We start from the raw sequence: 24188 nt of genomic DNA on the forward strand, positions 1-24188 counted from the left end.
CAACAGTACCATCACGCAGGTCGTCCCGGTGACGCGAATAAATGGGAATAAATGAAGCAATTAAAGTGGGCTGTATTGGTGTATTGGTGTGTTGTGTGTGTGTGTGTGTGTGTGTGTGTGTGTGTGTGTGTGTGTGTGTGTGTGTGTGTGTGTGTGTGTGTGTGTGTGTGTGTGTGTGTGTGTGTGTGTGTGTGTGTGTGTGTGTGTGTGTGTGTGTGTGTGTGTGTGTGTGTGTGTGTGTGTGTGTGTGTGTGTGTGTGTGTGTGTGTGTGTGTGTGTGTGTGTGTGTGTGTGTGTGTGTGTGTGTGTGTGTGTGTGTGTGTGTGTGTGTGTGTGTGTGTGTGTGTGTGTGCGTAGATGGCTGTGTGTTGAGGAGGGAGCAGATGGTGCAGAGGAAGCAGCCTGACGGTGAGCAGCCTGACGGTGAGCAGCTGACTGATAGGAAAGGTAAAAGAGGCCGGTCCTCAGCCACTCTCAGCCAAAAAGCTGCTCACTCGGGATCTCCCTGAATAACAAACCATCTTTTTCCATCAGCCTTTCACTGCAGTAGCCCTCCACTTTGGGTGCTTTCTAAAACAGAGGGTGCAGTGAGTGCATGGTTCAAAGGGAGATGTTTGTTGGGAATTTCCTCTTGGAGAGAAGCCTTTGTTTACTGCTCGGTCGGCTGCTGCGGGGAAACGGCTCTAAAGCTTGGCTCAGGAGACAAACATCTCCACTATGCACTAAACAAGCTCTCTGAGGGGTGACTCTCTCCAATCCTGTTTACATCACACACACTCTCTGGTGTGTTTTGGGGCTGTTTGTTTGGCTGGGGAAGGTCGGAGGTGGCGGTGGGTGCCGACAGCTTGGGTGGCCGCGTCATGGATCCGATGTAACACTCACAACATTAAAGAATAAGACAAAGAGGGATCAATAAAACACAAACATGTTGGTGGGAACTACGTTTTTTTGTACGTTTTTGTGTTTCTCTTATTTTCCTACGATACTGTTGTGTACGGAAGAGGGTATTTTTTTTGTTCTGAGAAAAAAGTCAGAATTCTGATTTTAATCTCAGAATTCTTAGATTAAAGTCAGAATTGTTTTTATAAAAAACAAATATAATTTTTTTGTTCTGAGAAAAAAGTCAGAATTCTCAGAACAAAACATTTATATTTTTATATATATATTTATTATATATTTTATATTTTTTATAGCTATATTATAATTCTGACTTTAAAACATTTTTTCAAATCCTCCCAAAAAAATAATTAATATGGCCCTAATCCTCTTCCGTAGTTATGATTGGCTGTGAATACGAAAATATAAAGGACAGACCATCTATTTCTATTTCTCCCTGCTCCTTTTCGGGTATAGAGACATGTTTTTTAAATAATTGTTATACATTAAGTTGTACATACCATGAACGGAACAAATACAAATGAAATGAAATCTATGATTAAATAGCACTTAAATGTCTACGGTAGTATTGATCCCTTGTCTCTGTGTTCAGGTGGCTGGATGGCCTGGTCGCTGTGGTCCGCCTGCGATGACTCGGGCCTGCAGATGAGGAGTCGGGTGTGTGGAGCTCAGGGAAGCTCGCCCTGTTTGGGGAACAGCACTCAGAGAAGAGACTGCAACGAAATACCCGGTGAGACAGACAGATTCACACAGAGGTGGGAAGTAGTGGAGTACAAATACTTCGTTACTGTACTTAAGTACATGTTTCTGGTATCAGTACTTTACTCCACTACATATTTTTCTGACGACTTTTTACTTTTGCTTCTTACATGTTGAACACAAATACCTGTACTTTCTACTTCTTACATGTTGAACACAAATACCTGTACTTTCTACTTCTCACATGTTGAACTCAAATACCTGTACTTTCTACTTCTTACATGTTGAACACAAACACCTGTACTTTCTACTTCTTACATGTTGAACACAAATACCTGTACTTTCTACTTCTCACATGTTGAACTCAAATACCTGTACTTTCTACTTCTTACATTTTGAACACAAATACCTGTACTTTCTACTTCTCACATGTTGAACACAAATACCTGTACTTTCTACTTCTTACATGTTGAACCCAAATACCTGTACTTTCTACTTCTTACATGTTGAACCCAAATACCTGTACTTTCTACTTCTTACATGTTGAACACAAATACCTGTACTTTCTACTTCTTACATGTTGAACTCAAATACCTGTACTTTCTACTTCTTACATGTTGAACACAAATACTTTCTACTTCTTACATGTTGAGCACAAATACCTGTACTTTCTACTTCTTACATGTTGAACTCAAATACCTGTACTTTCTACTTCTTACATGTTGAGCACAAATACCTGTACTTTCTACTTCTCACATGTTGAACACAAATACCTGTACTTTCTACTTCTTACATTTTGAACTCAAATACCTGTACTTTCTACTTCTTACATGTTGAACACAAACACCTGTACTTTCTACTTCTTACATGTTGAACTCAAATACCTGTACTTTCTACTTCTCACATGTTGAACACAAATACCTGTACTTTCTACTTCTCTCATTTTCCAAACAGCTGGTTCCTTTAGTCTGAATGTGTGTTTGATGCGTGATCATTATTCTTTAGAGTCATTGCGTGCCTATTGATTTGAACACGATCCGTGTATCCATCATTTCCTGGTCTTCTCTAAAGAAGAGGGACCAATGGAAACGTTGTCATGTTGCCGTTGTTCAGCATGGAAACATTCATTAGCTAACAATGACATTATTGTTCTATTGATATAAAGGGAGGTCAGGTACTCTTTAAAACAGCTGCTAGTTATGGGTACTTTTTACTGAAGTACATTTCAAAGCCTCTTTATTTTTACTTGAGTAAAGAAGTTTAGTCAGTACTTCTACTTTCACCAGAGTATTTTTAAACACGAGTATCTGTACTTCTACTTGAGTAAAGCATGTGGGTACTTCTGCCATCTCTGACCGGTGCAGCCTCCTACAAAACTGTCTGAGCTCTCTAAGGTTCCTCGAGGGCAACATCCTCTCGTTAGAGTGTGGAGGAAGCAACCTGTTGAACATCCAAAAATAGACTGCATGCTCTCCACTTGTTTTGGGAACCTTTATCAGGAGAAAATAGTATGAAGCCTTTACAAATATAATTGTGTAAAAGAGTGCACCTCTTCACACGGAGAGTACTTGACGTGCTTTCTGTTCTAGTGTTTTGGTCTTTTAATAATGGTTACATAGTTTGTGTTATCCATAATAAAACGTAAATATTACAACGGCTCAGAAATGTAGGAAAACGTAAGCAACTGGCAAATAAAATACCTATTATTTTCAATTAACATTTTCTGGCCAATGATCTAAACACTACCTTTTACTATGATGCTAAGACAAGAAGCTGACATACAAACTCAATATTTCTACTGGTATTTTATCCATTTTAAGGGGTGACAAAGTTTTCCCACACACTGTTCGCTCACATCTTTGGGGGGGACTTCAAGTTTAGCCCAAAATGCTTTAGTCCCCCTTTCTCTTAATTGGCTGCTTCATTCAAAAGCAACAGGTTGTGATTTTAGGACACTATTTGTCTGTCTTTCATCGTCAAATATGTACACAGCATCAGCGCCATCAGTCATCATCCTCACCCATCACAAATGGTGTGTGTGTGTGTGTGTGTGTGTGTGTGTGTGTGTGTGTGTGCGCGTAGCCACCGTTCTCCTTGTGCTCTAAAGTAATCTGCTGCTGTTAATTAGTGGTAATAGGACCATGTGAATCAGCGAGTTATCTATCTCAGAAAGTTTCTCATGAGATGATCTTTCATGGCCTGCCAGCAGAGGCCTCTCCACGCCGTGAATCCCTAATGAGTCCACATGAAGGCGATTAATATTAATGGGTTGTCACAACACCAAATCACATCTAATTTTATTGCAAATTTCAATGAGGCGCTAGATGGATTTGTTAAGGTCACACGCAGAGGGGAGGCGGCAGTGAGGAAACTGACGAATTAGGCCAAAAAAAATTATCAGGAGATGTGGCACTGCAATTAAAACCACACACACACACACACATTAACCCTGCCCACTCCCTTTGAGGATTTGTAGGGGCAGGAGCATTTGTAGCTTTAAATGATTGTGTCGTAGCTGTAACTGATGGCTCTTTAACAGCATGTAGAGAGGTTCAATCTGACGAAATGGCCCACGATACACTGATCCAAAAAACTCTCAATGGACAGTTTGCGCAACATTTTTAACACCACTTCTCATTCTCTGTTTTTGTTTCTGCATGTGTCAACTCCCCTCGATGTTTGTGTCTGCAGAGAGTGTGTGTGTGCATGTGTGTGTGCATGTTTGTGTCTGACCCTGTGTTCCTCTTCTCTGCAGTCATTCTCCCTGCATCTGGTTTTGATAAGGACCAACACTGTGGAGGTGAGTGGATGAACAGCTGCCTCACGTTGTTGTGCATGTCTACGTTTTCCCTGTATGTGTCCTCAGGTGTCTGACCATGATGTGTGTGTTCATGCATTACATGTGCATGTTCATGTGTTTCTCTGTCTGTCAGAGGAGCAAGAACAAAGGTATGTACACTACAGTGTCACCAGGACGGGCCACATCTTTTAAAAAACGTTTTGAGACTCATGTGCAAACTAAAGATTATTTTCACAACCCTGTATGAAACCAAAATGACCGACAGGAAGTACAAAGCCAAAAGTACAATCCTGAGTAAAGCCTCAGTATTCTCTGTCAGTCAAAGTTGAAAATATAGGAATTGAGATTCTTAAATAGATTGATTTCCCCACCAACACCCCTACGTTAGGAGCCTTTGCTCTGCCTGTTTAAAATGTGTCTTAAAGGGGCTCTATTCTCATCATTTCCAGGTGTATATCAGTATGTAGTGTCTCTACTTTAAAGAGTCCTCTCCAGCTGATGTTCAGGTGTATATCAGTATGTAGTGTCTCTACTTTAAAGAGTCCTCTCCAGCTGATGTTCAGGTGTATATCAGTATGTAGTGTCTCTACTTTAAAGAGTCCTTTCCTGCTGATGTTCAGCTGTATATCAGTATGTAGTGTCATTACTTTAAAGAGTCCTCTCCTGCTGATGTTCAGGTGTATATCAGTATGTAGTGTCTCTACTTTAAAGACTCCTCTCCTGCTGATGTTCAGGTGTATATCAGTATGTAGTGTCATTACTTTAAAGAGTCCTCTCCTGCTGATGTTCAGGTGTATATCAGTATGTAGTGTCTCTACTTTAAAGAGTCCTCTCCTGCTGAAGTTCAGGTGTATATCAGTATGTAGTGTCTCTACTTTAAAGAGTCCTCTCCTGCTGATGTTCAGGTGTATATCAGTATGTAGTGTCTCTACTTTAAAGAGTCCTCTCCTGCTGATGTTCAGGTGTATATCAGTATGTAGTGTCTCTACTTTAAAGAGTCCTCTCCTGCTGATGTCCAGGTGTATATCAGTATGTAGTGTCTCTACTTTAAAGAGTCCTCTCCTGCTGATGTTCAGGTGTATATCAGTGTGTAGTGTCTCTACTTTAAAGAGTCCTCTCCTGCTGATGTTCAGGTGTATATCAGTATGTAGTGTCTCTACTTTAAAGAGTCCTCTCCAGCTGATGTTCAGGTGTATATCAGTATGTAGTGTCTCTACTTTAAAGAGTCCTTTCCTGCTGATGTTCAGCTGTATATCAGTATGTAGTGTCATTACTTTAAAGAGTCCTCTCCTGCTGATGTTCAGGTGTATATCAGTATGTAGTGTCTCTACTTTAAAGACTCCTCTCCTGCTGATGTTCAGGTGTATATCAGTATGTAGTGTCATTACTTTAAAGAGTCCTCTCCTGCTGATGTTCAGGTGTATATCAGTATGTAGTGTCTCTACTTTAAAGACTCCTCTCCTGCTGATGTTCAGCTGTATATCAGTATGTAGTGTCATTACTTTAAAGAGTCCTCTCCTGCTGATGTTCAGGTGTATATCAGTATGTAGTGTCTCTACTTTAAAGAGTCCTCTCCTGCTGATGTTCAGGTGTATATCAGTATGTAGTGTCTCTACTTTAAAGAGTCCTCTCCAGCTGATGTTCAGGTGTATATCAGTATGTAGTGTCTCTACTTTAAAGAGTCCTTTCCTGCTGATGTTCAGCTGTATATCAGTATGTAGTGTCATTACTTTAAAGAGTCCTCTCCTGCTGATGTTCAGGTGTATATCAGTATGTAGTGTCTCTACTTTAAAGAGTCCTCTCCTGCTGATGTTCAGCTGTATATCAGTATGTAGTGTCATTACTTTAAAGAGTCCTCTCCTGCTGATGTTCAGCTGTATATCAGTATGTAGTGTCATTACTTTAAAGAGTCCTCTCCTGCTGATGTTCAGGTGTATATCAGTATGTAGTGTCTCTACTTTAAAGACTCCTCTCCTGCTGATGTTCAGCTGTATATCAGTATGTAGTGTCATTACTTTAAAGAGTCCTCTCCTGCTGATGTTCAGGTGTATATCAGTATGTAGTGTCTCTACTTTAAAGAGTCCTCTCCTGCTGATGTTCAGGTGTATATCAGTATGTAGTGTCTCTACTTTAAAGAGTCCTCTCCAGCTGATGTTCAGGTGTATATCAGTATGTAGTGTCTCTACTTTAAAGAGTCCTCTCCTGCTGATGTTCAGGTGTATATCAGTATGTAGTATCTCTACTTTAAAGAGTCCTCTCCTGCTGATGTTCAGGTGTATATCAGTATGTAGTGTCTCTACTTTAAAGAGTCCTCTCCTGCTGATGTTCAGGTGTATATCAGTATGTAGTGTCTCTACTTTAAAGAGTCCTCTCCTGCTGATGTTCAGGTGTATATCAGTATGTAGTGTCTCTACTTTAAAGAGTCCTCTCCTGCTGATGTCCAGGTGTATATCAGTATGTAGTGTCTCTACTTTAAAGAGTTCTCTCCTGCTGATGTTCAGGTGTATATCAGTATGTAGTGTCTCTACTTTAAAGAGTTCTCTCCTGATGATGTTCAGGTGTATATCAGTATGTAGTGTCTCTACTTTAAAGAGTCCTCTCCTGCTGATGTTCAGGTGTATATCAGTATGTAGTGTCTCTACTTTAAAGAGTCCTCTCCTGCTGATGTTCAGGTGTATATCAGTATGTAGTGTCTCTACTTTAAAGAGTCCTCTCCTGCTGATGTCAGGTGTATATCAGTATGTATTGTCTCTACTTTAAAGAGTCCTCTCCTACTGATGTTCAGGTGTATATCAGTATGTAGTGTCTCTACTTTAAAGAGTCCTCTCCTGCTGATGTTCAGGTGTATATCAGTATGTAGTGTCTCTACTTTAAAGAGTCCTCTCCTGCTGATGTTCAGGTGTATATCAGTATGTAGTGTCTCTACTTTAAAGAGTCCTCTCCTGCTGATGTTCAGGTGTATATCAGTATGTAGTGTCTCTACTTTAAAGAGTCCTCTCCTGCTGATGTTCAGGTGTGTATCAGTATGTAGTGTCTCTACTTTAAAGAGTCCTCTCCTGCTGATGTTCAGGTGTATATCAGTATGTAGTGTCTCTACTTTAAAGAGTCCTCTCCTGCTGATGTTCAGGTGTATATCAGTATGTAGTGTCTCTACTTTAAAGAGTCCTCTCCTGCTGATGTTCAGGTGTATATCAGTATGTAGTGTCTCTACATGTCTCCATGCTTTAATGTTCAAAAAGCTCTTTATTGTTCTCATACTGCCTGTGCTGCAGCACCTCTTTTCACCCTCTGTCTGAAACCAGAGCCCAGTCTGCTCTGATTGGTTAGCTGGCCGGCTCTGTTGTGATTGGTCAACCGCTTAGAGATGTCCCGCCCCTTAGCCTATCACGTACAATGTGTTGGAGCGCTAGCCAATAGAAGCGCGGGTGTTACTTACCCACGAGCCGGGTTGTAACAGGACATAATAGTGATGTCACTTTGTTGTGGGGAGGCGTGTGGTGCAGTGGGTTGTGCGTTGGTGTTGGGTCAGGGGGTCACAGGTTCAAACCCCACTGCAGTCAGCATGTCGTTGTGTCCCTGAGACACTTCACCCCAAATTGCTCCTGTGGGGATTGCCCACAGTATTGAGCATGTAAAAGCATCTAACATGTAATGTGATGTAATGTTGTGGAAGTAAACAAAGGAGTCCAATGGAGGTGTTTCAGGCAGGGTGGGGGGGGGGGGGGAAGTGTGTGGAATAGAAACACAGGGATTTTAGCCTTTGTAGACTATTTACATGCACTAAAACGTATAGAACACACTACAGAGAAAACCCAGAAAAGGGTCAAATGGCCTCTTTAACCTAATTCAGCATTTACATTGTATTGGATGTATGACATAAAGCCAGTAATGTGGGATGAACGTTTTCGCACCAGGATGTGATAACATATCTTAACACTCCACGTGTCTTCTTCTTCTCCCAGCGTTCACCTCTATCCACCTGATCGCCACTGGAGTTTCCTGTTTCCTGGGGGCGGGGCTTCTGTCCTTCCTGATCTATGTCTACTGTCAGCGCTTCCATAAGCCTTCGCAGGAGTCAGCCGTCATCCACCCCACCACCCCCAACCACCTCAACTACAAGGGCAACACCACGCCAAAGAACGAGAAGTACACACCCATGGAGTTCAAGGTATAAGAAAATCTAACATTTCAATTCTGCAGGGTGATGCAGGGATGACTTATTTGTGTAGGCCGACCTGGAAGTAAGCTGCGCAAGGGTTCCCTCGACGAAAAAGCAATGCGATTTCACCATAGGGTTTAGGGATATTGTAAAAAATAAGATCTGTGGAAAACGAACCTCAATCAATCAATCAATGTTTATTTATATAGCCCAATATCACAAATGTTACATTTGTCTCAGTGGACTTCACAGTTTGTACAGAATATCAGTATGACAATACGACACCCTCTGTCCTCAGACCCTCTGTCCTCAGACCCTCTGTCCTTAGACCCTCACATCGTACAAGGAAAAACTTCCAGAGAAAACCCACAGTTTAAAGGGAACATGGGAGAAACCTCAGGGAGAGCAACAGAGGAGGGATCCCTCTCCCAGGACGGACAGACGTGCAATAGATGTCGAAAAGATAATACATTTACAACATAGGTAGACAAATGTTTAGAAATGCATGTGTGTATAATAAGGAGATGAATCCACGAGGATGTCAACAATCCTGTGGGGAAGTAGTATGGTGAGAGTCAGGCAGGACCTCAGAGACAGGTTCAGCCACGACTCGAAGTCCAGGACTCAGATCAGGACTCAGGATCCCGGCGTAGATAGACACCAAAAAGATATTTGGGGAAGCTGGGTTAATCGGAACATGAGAGTACACAGGTACAGACAGAGAGAAGGAAGAAGTAAGGTGTCCCCCGACAGTCTAAGCCTATAGCAGCAAAACTAGGGGCTGAATCTAATCAGCCCTAACTATAAGCTTTATCAAAAAGGAAGGTCTTAAGCGCACTCTCTCACGGATAGGCTGTCTGCCGCCTGTTTGATAAATGCACGTTTTGTTCAGCCGGATAATCTCCACATGTCTGCCCTACTTTTATCATTTTCTAATCATAAATCTAATCGATAGATTTATCAATTCAATCAATTTAAATTCAAAGGTTTTATTGTCATGTGCTCAAAGCTACAGTGTAGAAATGGCAATGAAATTCTTCTGACCTGAGCTCCAACAATGCAACATATGTAATAAAATACAAAGTACTGCAAAAAGTCTATCTACATGTCAAAAGAATACATGTAGAAAAAAACAACACAAATGGATGTTGCTCACACACACACACACACAATGTTAACGCTGAAGATTCAAGGGCGATGTGATTCATGTTTTATTTAGAGTCTTTATTCAGGCATTTATCTCAATGGAGCGCTAACCGCAGAAGATGAATTACCGTTCATCTTTATTCCTCCTTGCTCTCACACAGAACCTATAGGCTTCAAGCCGTAAACCAAATCCTTATTAATGGGCCCCATTAGCTTTCCGACGCATTAGTAAGGCCTCGACCTCCCATTGCTATCGCTCTGCTGTGCATTCACATTTACAGAAAGTCAAGAAACTATGTTTCCCAGAGGCTTATAGACTTTAAGTGCAGTTTTTCGGCCTCTCCACAACTTTCATTGTTTGCTCTTGTTTGATTGGTTGTGTGTGTGATAATCAGTGATGGGGTCGTTACTCATTTCTTTAAAACAAAAAGTAATATATTACTTTACTTCTTTACTCTCTGCATAAAGTCGTTACATTATTACTTTTGTGTTACTCAGCAACAGCCTATAGCCAAAACTTCTAACTTAGGCCTACATGTGCACACATATGGGGTGAAGCCTGCGAGCTAGTTCAGGCAGTCAACTCGAGCACCAATGATACATTAACACGTGACGCGTCTCTCTTACAACCAACAAACACAATCTCCTTAACTTGCCGCTCTATTTAAGCTGCCAGGTCTTCTTGCCTCTGCCTCGCTAATGCTCTAATGCTGCGGCTCTGTCACATTGCTGATGCGTTCCAGTGGCGAACCGTGTCTATCACAACTGGACCTTCTGTAGACACACCCCCCCCCCCCCCCCCTCCGCGGCATTATAATGTCCGTCTTTTCACTGAATTGTAATCTTGAAAAGGGTACTCACAACAATTCCGCAACAACTTCATCTTCACCTGTTGCACTTGTCATTTCAACGTCAAAAACAATAAAACGGCATGAATTACTTCGTCGCATTCTAGATCCTCTGTCTCGAGCCAGTTAACTAGCGGGCCTTCTATAAGCTCCGTGCTAGAGCTTTTCAGGTTTAGCTCCAGCTCTTTTCACACTGCCCAGAGTCCGACTGGTGCTGCGTCATTGCGTAACCGTTGGCTTGCCTGCTTCATAAAGCCAGACCGCGGGGAAACCCCTCACAGCTGACACCGACAACAACAACAATGGCCGATTGTGCTCCAGCTTCCTCTGCACCTCTTCGGAAGACCAGATTCCCAGTAGGTAGCTGGTCTCTTCAGTGGACCACTGCTGCTTGTTAAGTTTCTCCATCGTTGTGTATAAACTGGATAAAACGCTGGCTTTTTGTTGTTGTTCAGGAGTTGATCCCGCCCCTGCCCCCGCCTCGACGTAAGCGTGACATATGCGGTGCTTTTGCTCTGGCCGGACAATTTTTTGGTGCTTGAAACGAACCAGATTCCGGAGCTAAGAGGCTGCTCCGCTGCGGTGTGAACAGGAAAACCCGGTGCTTTTCAAGCTCCAGCTCCGAACCGGCCCTGAAACACCGTTGGTGTGAATGAGGTTCTAGAGCACCCTGGAACCGAGGGAAACTCTGAAAGAATACGCCCATTGGCTTCAAATCAATATCTGATTGGTTGATCAAACTGTCAGTCCAAACGTACGCTCTCATTCAGTGCAACGGCCAGGGCATTCGATCAAGGATGTAGAATACCTTGGTTGAAGGATATTCTACCCAGAGACCCAGAACAAGATCTGATTGGTTGCTTTATTTTCTAACACAACACCACTGAAATGCGTAGCATGGTCCGAGAAGGACAAACAAATCAACGTAACACTGTAATATTACAGATCAACAACACGGATACCATTCTCATTTATTCATTTTATATACATTTTATTGATATAATTAAATCGATTTTTTGTTCGTTTTATCTGAGTGTTCCAGGGTATTCTCTGAATACCTTGAAGGCCCTGACGGTTCGCCACTGATGCGTTCACGTGCTGCTTGCCTGCCCCACCACCACCCCAGCTTCCACCTGTAGGCTCGGGGGATAGTTATCTAATCATCACTCAATGTTCTTTGTAAATCTGTGGAGTGATGAGGCCCGAGCCTAGACGCCAAACTCAACTATATGCTGCTCTAATAAACATATTAAGAACACGTGAGTTGTCTGACTGAAATAACAATTACTAGTGCAATAAGGAAGACATAACACAAGTCTTTCTTTTATGCTCTTTAATAAAATAGGCTACCACAAGCTAACAGTCGGTGAAAACAGAACATGATCACTCGGGGGTCTTTAGCTACTAGCTTCGTGTTAGCATGTTGCCTCTGCAGGTGCTTGGAGAGGTGTGATGTTGTTGTGTTACCTTACCGTCACATTCCTGTCCTTTCTTCTGACACATTTTAAATAATGGGCATACCTCCACCCCTCGAGAGTTATAGCCGTTAATGACTCAGCCATGTCTCTGCACTGCAGCACCATCCCTCTAGTCTGTCAAAGGGAGAATCTAGTAATTTTTTCGCGCAATGTTAGTAACTGCAGTGTGATTACTGAATGTATAACAGTAACGCGTTACAACACAGTCTCACGGCATTTCGTGTTATAGTCACAAAATTAATCTATTGATTCGTGTTCACCAACACGATTTCGCCATTTTTTTCGTGTCACACAGAACGATTTTAAAAGCAAAGTAAATAATAACAAATTAGAAGGAAAAACAGATTTTAAAAAATACAGATTTCAGTATTCTGAGGCTCTGAGCCATTTCTTTTCCTCACTGACGGCAAGAAAACTCTGACATTATACAATTTAAAATAAAAGGGATAGGGTTAGGCTTAGGGTAAGATATTGAGTAAGAACATGTTTTTATGAACCACACAGCTTCTGGTCTTCCAAGACCCGACCGGACAAAAAGACGTGGTGCACACGAAACACACTACCAATAGAAATACATTGCTTTTAAAATCGTTCTGTGTGACACGAAAAGAAGGCGAAAATCGTGTTGGTGAACACGAATCAATAGATTAAATTAATTTCGTGACTATAACACGAAATGCCGTGAGACTGGGTTGTACATTACTGTGTTACTGAAAATGTGTATGTGATTACAGTGAATCTCGTTACACACAACACTAGGGATGGGTACCGAGCCCCGGTATTAAACGGGCCCCGGGGCTGAATTATTAAAGACCGTGGTACCGTTAAGCTCCGACGGTCTTTTTATCGGTACTGGAGACATCTAAAAAATGTATGTCATGTGTATTATTGCTACATAAACATTATATTGCAGTTTTAGTGTCGCCAACTCTGTTTCTAATAGGCTACGCAAAAAGACTGCAAAATGCGTCCATGATTATTTTTAGTATTTGAGATCTCTCCCCCCCGCCTGCTTGCGAGGGGGCGGGGCAGTTTACACACACGCAGCTGCTACATGCAGCAACACACACACATGGAGGAGATGGCGGAGAGAACGCGCTCCGAGGTGTGGTTAAACTTTACCCGTCTCGATGCTCGTTGCCAAAAGTGCAATAAGAGTTTAGCATGTAAGGGCGGTAACACGAGCAATTTCTCTAAACATTTATCAAAAGTGCTCCACATTCAGACGGAGGAATGTACCGGGTTCGACTGTCTTTCTATTAGCTCTGTAGCCCCATCCACGAGTAACGTTTCCACGTCAGGTGTTATGTATGCTAGCAGCAACACGGAGTTAACTACATTATACAAACATGGGTTAATGATTAGAGGAAACTGAGTTATTTATTTTGTTAAAGTTTCAGCTATTCTGTTCACAGTTCTGTCATCAGATTATTGAATACGATTTGTTAAAACGTTGTTTCTTTTGATGTGAAATAATATTATGTATTTAATTTAAATAAAAAGCAATGTTAGTTTTGTTCACAATTTGTTTAGTTAGTTTACCTTATTTTTTTCTCCAAAAGAACCGATAAGAGTATCCGTTAAAAGACCGGACCGATAAGCGGTATCGATAAAAGTAGTAGTACCGTTAAAACCTTAACGATACCCATCCCTACCCAACACTGGTGATAATAGTGTCCAAATAGGTCACATTTTAATAACCTGAACCAAAGTTTGTTTGATATTTGTCACAACTATCTCAGTTTGCATAGAAGCTCCAATAATTCTATAAGTACGAATCACTGATGTAAGTAAATTAGATTTGGCTAATCCGACACCAGACACTTTTTTCTCATGACTGGGCAACAGCCATATATTTTCCAAAGTTCAAATCTAATAAAAATATTCCACGTCTCAGAAGCAGCAAAGTAATTCATTTAATACAAAGGTCAAGGACCCTCCCAAGGATGCTTTGTCCTGCTGATACTGCTCCGTTTCCTTGTTTTAGAGCATGTGCCTGTTGTTTATGTGATTTGACACAAATTAATCACCGCTATTTTTCAAATTGGACATTTTTGTATTACATGTTAACTCCTGCTTTCTTTCTGTCTGAACACATCTGACTTAAGTGTGTGCCGGCATTGATTTATGAAGTGGCCGACATGTGCAAAGGCGCTACAACGGCCCAAAACGTTTCCATGAAGAGAAACGCGCTGCAGCTTTAGAAACGATACGAATATGAAAACACAAATGTTCCAAAAGACATAGAAATGATTACACATCCTCACCAACTTGATGAAACATGCGCTGGGTTCACACAAAGCGCTGCATAGACACAACGATGCAAGAAGCTCAAAACACTCAAAAAGGATGCACACTGTTGGGACCTGAGCGCTTGTTGACGTTCGGGGATCAACAAACGTTTGGGGATTATATACAAGATGGCCAACTGTCACTGTGAGGCCTTGTTTCGTCAGTACGTTTTAAATGACTAGGTTATCTGTCGGCTTTCTTTCTGTCTGAACACATCTGACTCAAGTGTGTGCCGGCAATGATTTATGAGTTGGCCGACATGTGCAAAGGCGCTGCAGCTTTAAAAACTATACGAACATAAAAAAACAAACACTTCTAGAAACATCTCCACCAACTTGAGAAAAAAAAGGGAAAGGTTTTCAAAAAGCGCTGCATAATGTTACGGCCCGTCTACACTACAGGCATCAACAAATCTTGAAGCTGGGCGTGTCTGAGGCTTGGCGATTTCTCGCGACCAACAACCAATCAGGAAACTCCCACCCGCCCCCGGCATACAAAGCAATAGCAATGTTAAAACGAAGTAAACTGGATATAAAATCCCCAAACAGGCGAAAACCTACCAGTTTCACCCACTGTCTCTGCCACCTCCCTCCATGCCTCGCTCCTCCGGTTTGTATCCCGGTAGATGAACAGAGACTGATCATACAGCACCGGGTGATTCACTACCGCTATAATAAGAATTTTCCCTCCATTTTTTTGAATATAAGGAAATTACTTGCGTAGTGTCTCCCAGCATACACGCGGTTTGATTGGCTAGCGCTTGTACTGTCAGATTTGCATACGCGGGATTTGATTGGCTGATGCCAAGCATCGAGCCTCAGTTCAATCAATCAATCAATCAATGTTTATTTATATAGCCCAATATCACAAATGTTACATTTGTCTCAGTGGACTTTACAGTTTGTACAAAATATCAGTATGACAATACGACACCCTCTGTCCTTAGTCCCTCTGTCCTTAGACCCTCTGTCCTTAGACCCTCACATCGTACAAGGAAAAACTTCCAGAGAAAACCCACAGTTTAAAGGGAAAAATGGGAGAAACCTCAGGGAGAGCAACAGAGGAGGGATCCCTCTCCCAGGACGGACAGACGTGCAATAGATGCCGTGTGTAAATTGAAAAGATAATACATTTGCAACATAGGTAGTCCAAATGTTTGGAAATGCATGTGTGTATAATAGGAAGATGAATCTTCCCAGTTCAACTTTTGATGCTGATAGATGCTCGTGATGCTTGCAAAGCCATGCCATGCTCCCCACAATGCAGTTTGGCGAAGTTTAAAAATCTTCTACGTCACCCCATTCAAATTAATGGGCGAAGCGTTGAAAGCATGTGTCGATGCCTGTAGTGTAGACGGGCCGTTAGTGTATTCTAGAACCCTGAAGGCAGGAGAGACTGAAAAGAGTCAAGGGAAGCTTATAAACGTTAACAGCTTTTAATTACACAAAAGATGCGGTGGTGTACAAAATGAAATGTGCGAGTGGAGGCGCTCTCCTCATCCGACCGAGTCCAGGTCAGCAGGTAGAAGAGGTCAATTCTTGGCTTGCTCTTCCTGTTGTCATCTGAGGTCTTCTTCTATTGGCCGGCGTCGTCGGGGGGCGGGTCCAATGCAATTCCTGCCTTTTTCTGTTGTTAAATTACATCATTCTGGTGTCTGTGGTTATTTAAACATTCCCTAATAAACGTTATTCAGCGGTAATAAACGAGTGCTAAACCCAGTGTGCTCAGTGTACAACATCACATGTCATTTCACCTTCGATTCACGGTTTGAAAATGTAGCATTTCGCCACATGCTAATGCTAACCGGAAGTGAAGAATTTTCAAAATAAAGGTATTAAGTTAATAGTTAGTGTGAACTTCCGGTTTTTCAGAATAAAACTGATTTAAATTAAATAGTGTATTTAATTCAAATTATGCCATATCAACATTGATTTTAATTTCTAACAATAAACACACTTGCCTGTATATATTATATGAATGATTATATAAATTATTCAAGGTTAAAGTATACATTGATATTGTATGTTAACATTATATTAAGATGTAAACATTTTTTTTAACAATTAAAAAAAAGGGAGAAGGGGTCGGATTAAATAAGTGTAAACTTCTTCCGACCCCTTTTCGGACGCTAAAGCTTTGTTGTTTATTGATATCAGACAATGACACTACAGATTATTCAATTATTAATTAAATATTTCGTTTTGTTATTGCATTCATTTGTATAGTACTGTATCATGTCTGTATCATCTTTTGTTTCATTTGTATTTTCTTTGGTTTTACACGCTCGAAAAACTAAACAACAATCTCAAAGCACAGGGAAACATATTGCTTTTATTTAGGTCTTAATGTGTGCCTATGTATAAATGTGTCTGATGATTGTGTATATATAGGATATACATATTTGTATACATATTTGTATATATATTTGTATTGTTGTATTCTGGATTGTGGGAAACGGTATTTCGATCTGTCACAAACTGAAAGATTGACAATAAAGTTGACTTTAACGGAAAATACAGACTCTACAAAATGATACACACTTTTGGGTCCTGAGCGCTTGTTGAAGTTCGAGGATTATAAAGATGGCCAACTGTCACTGTGAGGCTGTTTCATAACTGTGTTTCGCCAGTATATTTGAATTAACTATATTTAGAAATGTATTTATTAGGATAAACCCCCTTCAAAATAACAGAAAGCAAAGCATGACAAACAAGGACAAACCACGTACAGTCTGTTAAACCATGTAGTAATACATACAATCATTACAATTTAAAACAGTGTCTAATAGATCAGTTTCATCAATAACAAGAGCAGCTGAAAGTGAGATGATCATGCTGAAACATACCCAATGATGACCCAACTAGGTTATCTGTCGGCCACCGTAGATTCATGTTAACGTACCTGTCAACCTGCCAGTGTCAAAGGACATGACAGGAACATGTGAGCACAACAACACCTCCCTTTTGTTTCGGATCCTATGAGCCTCCTGACTCTGGCTGTTATTGTTTGTGTTGACGCGGCGCTGACAGCCATCGTGGTGCGGAGAGCCTGAACTCATTATCCTTAAAGACAGGAGGAACAGCTGATGTGACGGTGCACGGCTGCAGTGCTGTTTATCCTGCAGGTTCCTTCCCTCCAAGCCAATTTATGATGCCCAGCGTTTGTGTATTTCAGCGACTCTAACCTGGTTATCTTCTGCCGCGGTCCCAGGAGCTGCTCAGATGGATTACATTAGTCTAATGCTTCCCCTGGAAAGTGTTTCATCTTATGTTCGGCTTTTACCCAAGACTCAGCAATTGCATTAGAATAATATGTGGGTTTTAGTCTTGTTTTTATTTAAGAGACCTGCAGTGAATTCCCGCCATCTCATATATTAGAGCCTTGAGTATGCTTGACATGAACTCAATTAAATTGGTTGAATTGGTTCGCTTTGGTTGTGAATACATTTAGAGCACACAGGCTATAACCTCGAGGTGAGTGGAGGTATTGTATTCACCCGCGGGGGAGAATTACAGATATTATTTTAACTTCATACATAAAACAGTCCACATTGTGAAAAATCTTTATTTTAACAATTCTATTCCAACTTTACGATTATAATTGAGTCCTCGAGACCTCTAAAAATAACTGAAAAAACATCTTCCAGCATATTTTATTTTGTATAGAAACTCAAGACACATGAGCTCATTGTCCCATGAGGTCATTGTTTTAATAAAGTACATGTTTTTAAAGTATTTTCTAGTAGGTTCAAGGTTCTTTATTTGTCAAACGAACACAGTGTAGTTATGTCGATGAAAATGTTGTGTCACAGTCAGTAATATGGCATATGATTCATTAGAGATATAAGTATTTGCAATTGTACAGCGCTATGATCACTTTATTGTAAAAAGTACATATTTTTAGAATGGTCACAATACTTTAATATGTTATTTATGTCACTAAATTGTACCTAAATTGCTGCTACTCATGTTTTAGCCATGGTTGTTTACTTATTTGTCTTCATTTGTTTTTATTTACTAATGTGTGATTTTATTTATTTATTATTTAATGCTTTTTCTTTTTTTACCTGCTTTGCCACATTTGCTGTAACACTGTAAGTTTCCCCGCTGTGAGATTAATAAAGGGATTCTGAAATCAAACTTTTTTCTCCGCTATGTCCAACTAATTGAGTCCACAAAAACCTCTATTAATAACTGAAAAAACATCTTCCGTGCAATCGGTCTAAAGCTTTTGATTTTAGACCGATTGCTCCTCAGCACAGGAGATGAGTTCAATTCCACGCTTCCACATGTGAACAAAACTTACATTTCTCTCGATCTGGGTCACCGTTTCTTTACGCCTCTCCATTACTAACCACATGCTGGGCCTGTAATGAACTTTGAGTCCCTCTTCAACACAAGCAGTTACTGAAAACAAGCCTATCCATATGTCCTTGCAGAGCGAGAGAACAACAACAACAGACTCAAACAATTTGATGATAAAATTAATTAGATTTCAATATCAACCTGGTTGTTAATAACTGAAAAAACATCTTCCAGCATATTTTCTTTTTATAGAAACTCCTATGAGCTCAAATGTTGTCCTATGAGGTAGTATCTACTAGTCGGTAACATGGCATAAAATAACATTCATTCAAGCTATGAGTGCATTCCTAATTTTCTCTCCACTGTGTCATTCCAGACGCTCAACAAGAACAACCTGCTGCCGGATGAAAGATCTAACTTCTTCCCGACGCCGCTCCAACAAACCAACGTCTACACCACCACCTACTATCCCACGGCACTCGGCAAATTCGACTACCAGCCAAACTCCTCCCCCTCGCCCTGTAGGACCTACAACCAAAACAACAACAGCTGAGACTCGCCCCTCCATCTCTCCGAACCCCCCCACCCCACCCCCCACCCCCCCACGCTAACGGACACCACCCCGAACGGTGATATAACTGAACCGACGTGAACTGTAACGTTTCTCAGAGCTCGGACAGTTTCCCTCAGTTCGTCACCGCCATTTTCCTTCGTTCCTATCGTCTCTTCCGCATCGTTGGGTTTGTGTCCTCAAGGGCGTTTTTTGGAACTTTCCATCAGGAGGTGTGGGGGTTCGGAAGAAAAAAAAGGCACTTTTGGGGGTGTTGTGGTAACGGCCTGAGTGGATATAGGAGCTCAAAGCTTCACGGGGCGATTTAGTGGAAAATTCCACTAGGACGAGTTTTGGCTTGCTCCTCAGCACAGGTGACGAGTTCAATTCCACGATTCCACATGTGAGAAAAACGTACATTTCCCTGGATCTGGGTCACCGTTTTTGTACGCCTCTCCATTACTAACCACATTCTGGGCCTGTAATGAACTTTGAGTCCCTCTTCAACACAAGCAGTTACTGAAAACAAACCTATCCATATGTCCATGCAGAGCGAGAGAACAACAACAAAAGACTCAAACAAGTCGATGCTGAAATTAATTAGAGATCAATATCAACGTGGTTGTTTGGGGCGAACGCACGCCCTCCATTGTTGGGATTTCACGTGACGGAGAGATAAGAACTTCTGAGTTGATTTTGGACGGTTGTTTGTAAGAGTCACAATCCTCAATAACAGTGGATTCACACGCCCTCTGTGGACAAGGACCTAAAGTCAAATCAAGGGGGATTGTGGGAAGTGTACATAAAGCTTTGGGATGCCTTGGGTGCCTGTATGCAAGAGGGCAGGGGCGAGATTTCTTTCTATTTCTTCTGTTTCTTTTCCACGAATAAAGACTTCGAAAAGGGAATTGATTGATTCTCCAATTGATTCTCCAATGGATGCATCGATTCTACTGAGTGCTTAATAGCCCGGTGGTCATATCAAATATGGCCAGTGTGCTGAACAACTGGATTGGGTTTTCTATGATTGTAGAATAAGCTAGTAGACTGGCACTTGTTTTGTTTTTTCTAAATGTTTGTTTTATTCTTAGACAAGCTGTAGCATAGGAGGACATATTTTGTTAAGTAAGATATAGCTGATTAATTCTTGTTTCTCTAATTTCACATTCCTTTGTTGTTTCTTGAGTTTTCATTAGTTTGGTAAGCATCTTCAATATGTGAAATAAACGATAAAACAATACAAATATTGACATGGTTTTTACACAGAATGACGGTAACATGATGTGTGTGTGTGTGTGTGTGTGTGTGTGTGTGTGTGTGTGTGTGTGTGTGTGTGTGTGTGTGTGTGTGTGTGTGTGTGTGTGTGTGTGTGTGTGTGTGTGTGTGTGTGTGTGTGTGTGTGTGTGTGTGTGTGTGTGTGTGTGTGTGTGTGTGTGTGTGGACAGAGGGGTATTTTGTACAATGTAAATGCTTTCATACATATATGACTATATATAAGGATGAGGTTTTTTTGTGCATTTGTTTCCACATACTGTCGCAGGCATTCTACTGTGTTTCTATATTTCATACATGGGAAGCTAGTCATTGTAAGTTAAAGCATCACAGGTGGAACTGACACTATTTAAAGTCATAGCTTGGGTTATAAAGGGCATTTTCACAGCTATATTTTATTATTATTATTATTGCCTGATGATCGATGAATGCTAACCCAGCGATGCTTTTCAGTTCAGCTACTGTACATGCACGAGAGCTCTATCTGTATATAGACAGCAGGCCCAGTGTAAAACCTGCAGAGGATCGTGTAAATGTATCTGTATATTGTATAGCTAACACTGTTTGTTTAAAAAAAAGCCTTATAGTTGTTTTAAAAAAAAGTGCAGCAGCTAAGTACACACCAACCATGAGGTTTGTTTGGGGACAGAGCTCCGAAATGTGACCTGAAACAGCTGCTCAAATATCCAGAAAAAACACAAATCCACACAGAAGAACTGCGTAGCACTGATATAAGGGACAGAAACAAACACTACAGACTGCAAAAAGTCATATATGATGATCAAATTGAATTAAAAAAAGTCATTTTGATCCAAACTAAGCCTCTATCTGAAAGCGAGTGATCTGATTGGTCCTCTGTGAGCTCTATCTGAAAGCCAGTGATCTGATTGGTCCTCTGTGAGCTCTGTCCCCTGCGATGTGAGGCTCTGTGCCCTTCTATGCAACTTACCAGGTGTACTGTTAGACCTGTCATGTAGACTGTAATCACTGCCTTTTAGACACTGTGAATTTTTTGGTACCCTATATTTTTGTATATTGTACATTATAAAGGATAATAAACCTTGATGCCAACACACCAGCGTGCTCAGTGTGGGAGGGTTTGAGACCTTTAAAGGAGAAGATTTATGGTTTCTTTTGTTTTAATTAGAGGTGCTTATAAGAGACTTGAAGATGCTGCAGTGAGACCTTTCTTCCACAAATCAACACGCAGAAAAAATACAAAATTAAACCAACTTTTTAGTACAGAGGTTATTTAGAAGGCTGCAAAGGGTATGTGACAATTAAAAACAATGTTTATTAAAATTGACATTGACACAATTCCTAAAATAATGATACTATGCTGAGTTCAATAAAACAAATCCACATTTTACATTTAATACTTGTGTTTTCAAAGCAGTCTAATTAGCCGAACACATTGAATTGCCTCAACAAAGGTCATCATGTTCACATGGTATTTGTTCAGTTTGACCTTGAAGGCCCTTTTGATGTTAAACGACAGAAAGTAATCAGAAATATGGATTTGTGATTTTTCTTAGAAGCATACTGTAACTGCTGAAAAAGACGCTTCAGCTTCTTAATACATTGCAACTTTCCAATGGGCGCTTTTCAACGCAACTACAATGCTATCTTGTTATTTCATGAATACATAAGATTGGTTTGCCATTTGGCTGTTATTGTTTTGTAAATCGGACAATGACAAGCTTTTTGTCCGACCAAATGTGTATTGTGCTGCTCAGGAGATACTTGCTTAAAACAATACATTTCAAAGAAGGCAAAAAAAAGTACTGCCCTATAACTGCATATGCAATAGTGCACCACAGTTCAGTAAAGTCTCAGTTACCTGCGGACAGGCCCTTCATCCCCAGAACAAATGGCTGCTGTGCTGTGTGAGAAGAGAGAGGAGAGAGGAGAGAGGAGACGGATGGGAAAAAGGAGCCGAGTCGTCAGGGTGAGTCCAGCTGAGAGACCGTGGATCACTGAAGCTGCCAGAGACCTGAGACCTGTCCTCCATCATCACACCACCATCCCTCTGCTGCAGAGAACCAGAGCAGAGAGCAGCTGCTGTCACACAGAGGAGGGAGGAGGAGGTGGAGGAGGAGGAGGAGGAGGAGGTGGAGGTGGAGGACTCAGATGGTTCAGTTTAGAGGAGAATCAGAGGGAAACACTGCAGTGTCACAGATTACCGGAACTTTCTCACATGCTATTGTCTAATAAAAAGAGCCGTAGATCTTACCCCAAACGTCACAACAGCTATCCACACAGAAAACACTGAAACGTTGACTTTCATTTAATGCATTATGTCAACAGATTTCACATAACTGTATTAGGTTAGCTGAAAGCAATACTTTAACTGTACAATTAATATTATAGTATAGTAATATAAGTAATATAAGTACTCAGATCTTGTACTTGAGTAAAAGTAGAAGTAGTCAGATCTTGTTCTTAAGTAAAAGTAGAAGTACTCAGATCTTGTTCTTGAGTAAAAGTAGAAGTAGTCAGATCTTGTTCTTAAGTAAAAGTAGAAGTACTCAGATCTTGTACATGAGTAAAAGTAGAAGTACTCAGATCTTGTTCTTAAGTAAAAGTAGAAGTACTCAGATCTTGTACATGAGTAAAAGTAGAAGTACTCAGATCTTGTTCTTAAGTAAAAGTAGAAGTAGTCAGATCTTGTTCTTAAGTAAAAGTAGAAGTAGTCAGATCTTGTTCTTAAGTAAAAGTAGAAGTAGTCAGATCTTGTTCTTGAGTAAAAGTAGAAGTAGTCAGATCTTGTTCTTAAGTAAAAGTAGAAGTACTCAGATCTTGTTCTTGAGTAAAAGTAGAAGTACTCAGATCTTGTTCTTGAGTAAAAATAGAAGTACTCAGATCTTGTACTTGAGTTAAAGTAGAAGTACTCAGATCTTGTACTTGAGTTAAAGTAGAAGTACTCAGATCTTGTACTTGGGTAAAAGTAGAAGTTCTCAGATCTTGTTCTTGAGTAAAAGTAGAAGTACTCAGATATTGTACTTGAGTAAAAGTAGAAGTACTCAGATCTTGTACTTGAGTAAAAGTAGAAGTACTCAGATCTTGTACTTGAGTAAAAGTAGAAGTACTCAGATATTGTACTTGAGTAAAAGTAGAAGTACTCAGATCTTGTACTTGAGTAAAAGTAGAAGTACTCAGATATTGTACTTGAGTAAAAGTTGAAGTACTCAGATCTTGTTCTTAAGTAAAAGTAGAAGTACCTGAGTGTAGGAATACTCTGTTACAGTAAAAGCCCTGCATTCAAATGTTCCTCAAGTAAAAGTAGAAAAGTATTATCATCAAAATATAGTGAAAGTAGCGACAGTAAAAGTAGTCGTTGTGCAGATTGGTCCATTTCAGAATAATATATATGATATGTTTTATAATGATTGATCATGAAAGTGTTCTCAAAGCTGGTAAAGGTGCAGCTAGTTTGAATGACTTTGTATACTGCAGGGTAGCTGGTGGATTTACTCCAGATAGAAGTAGTCAGATCTTGTTCTTAAGTAAAAGTAGAAGTACTCAGATCTTGTTCTTGAGTAAAAGTAGAAGTACTCAGATCTTGTTCTTGAGTAAAAATAGAAGTACTCAGATCTTGTACTTGAGTTAAAGTAGAAGTACTCAGATCTTGTACTTGAGTTAAAGTAGAAGTACTCAGATCTTGTACTTGGGTAAAAGTAGAAGTTCTCAGATCTTGTTCTTGAGTAAAAGTAGAAGTACTCAGATATTGTACTTGAGTAGAA

At 40.6% G+C, this 24188-nt stretch overlaps 1 protein-coding gene across 1 annotated transcript in view; it reads left to right on the forward strand.

Moving 5' to 3' along the window:
- LOC117535961 (semaphorin-5B-like) overlaps positions 1 to 21518 on the forward strand; it is a gene marked incomplete at its 5' end in the record, with an annotated part of 42787 nt that extends 21269 nt beyond the window's left edge. Inside the window, 4 exon segments of the mRNA XM_034200648.1 lie at positions 1490 to 1627; positions 4352 to 4396; positions 8359 to 8564; positions 19000 to 21518. Of these exon segments, the coding sequence (XP_034056539.1) occupies positions 1490 to 1627; positions 4352 to 4396; positions 8359 to 8564; positions 19000 to 19176 (566 nt within the window).
- Positions 21519 to 24188: the final 2670 nt, after the last annotated feature.

The sequence above is a fragment of the Gymnodraco acuticeps genome, unplaced genomic scaffold, assembly GCF_902827175.1.
Source record: "Gymnodraco acuticeps unplaced genomic scaffold, fGymAcu1.1, whole genome shotgun sequence".
Taxonomy (NCBI): domain Eukaryota; kingdom Metazoa; phylum Chordata; class Actinopteri; order Perciformes; family Bathydraconidae; genus Gymnodraco; species Gymnodraco acuticeps.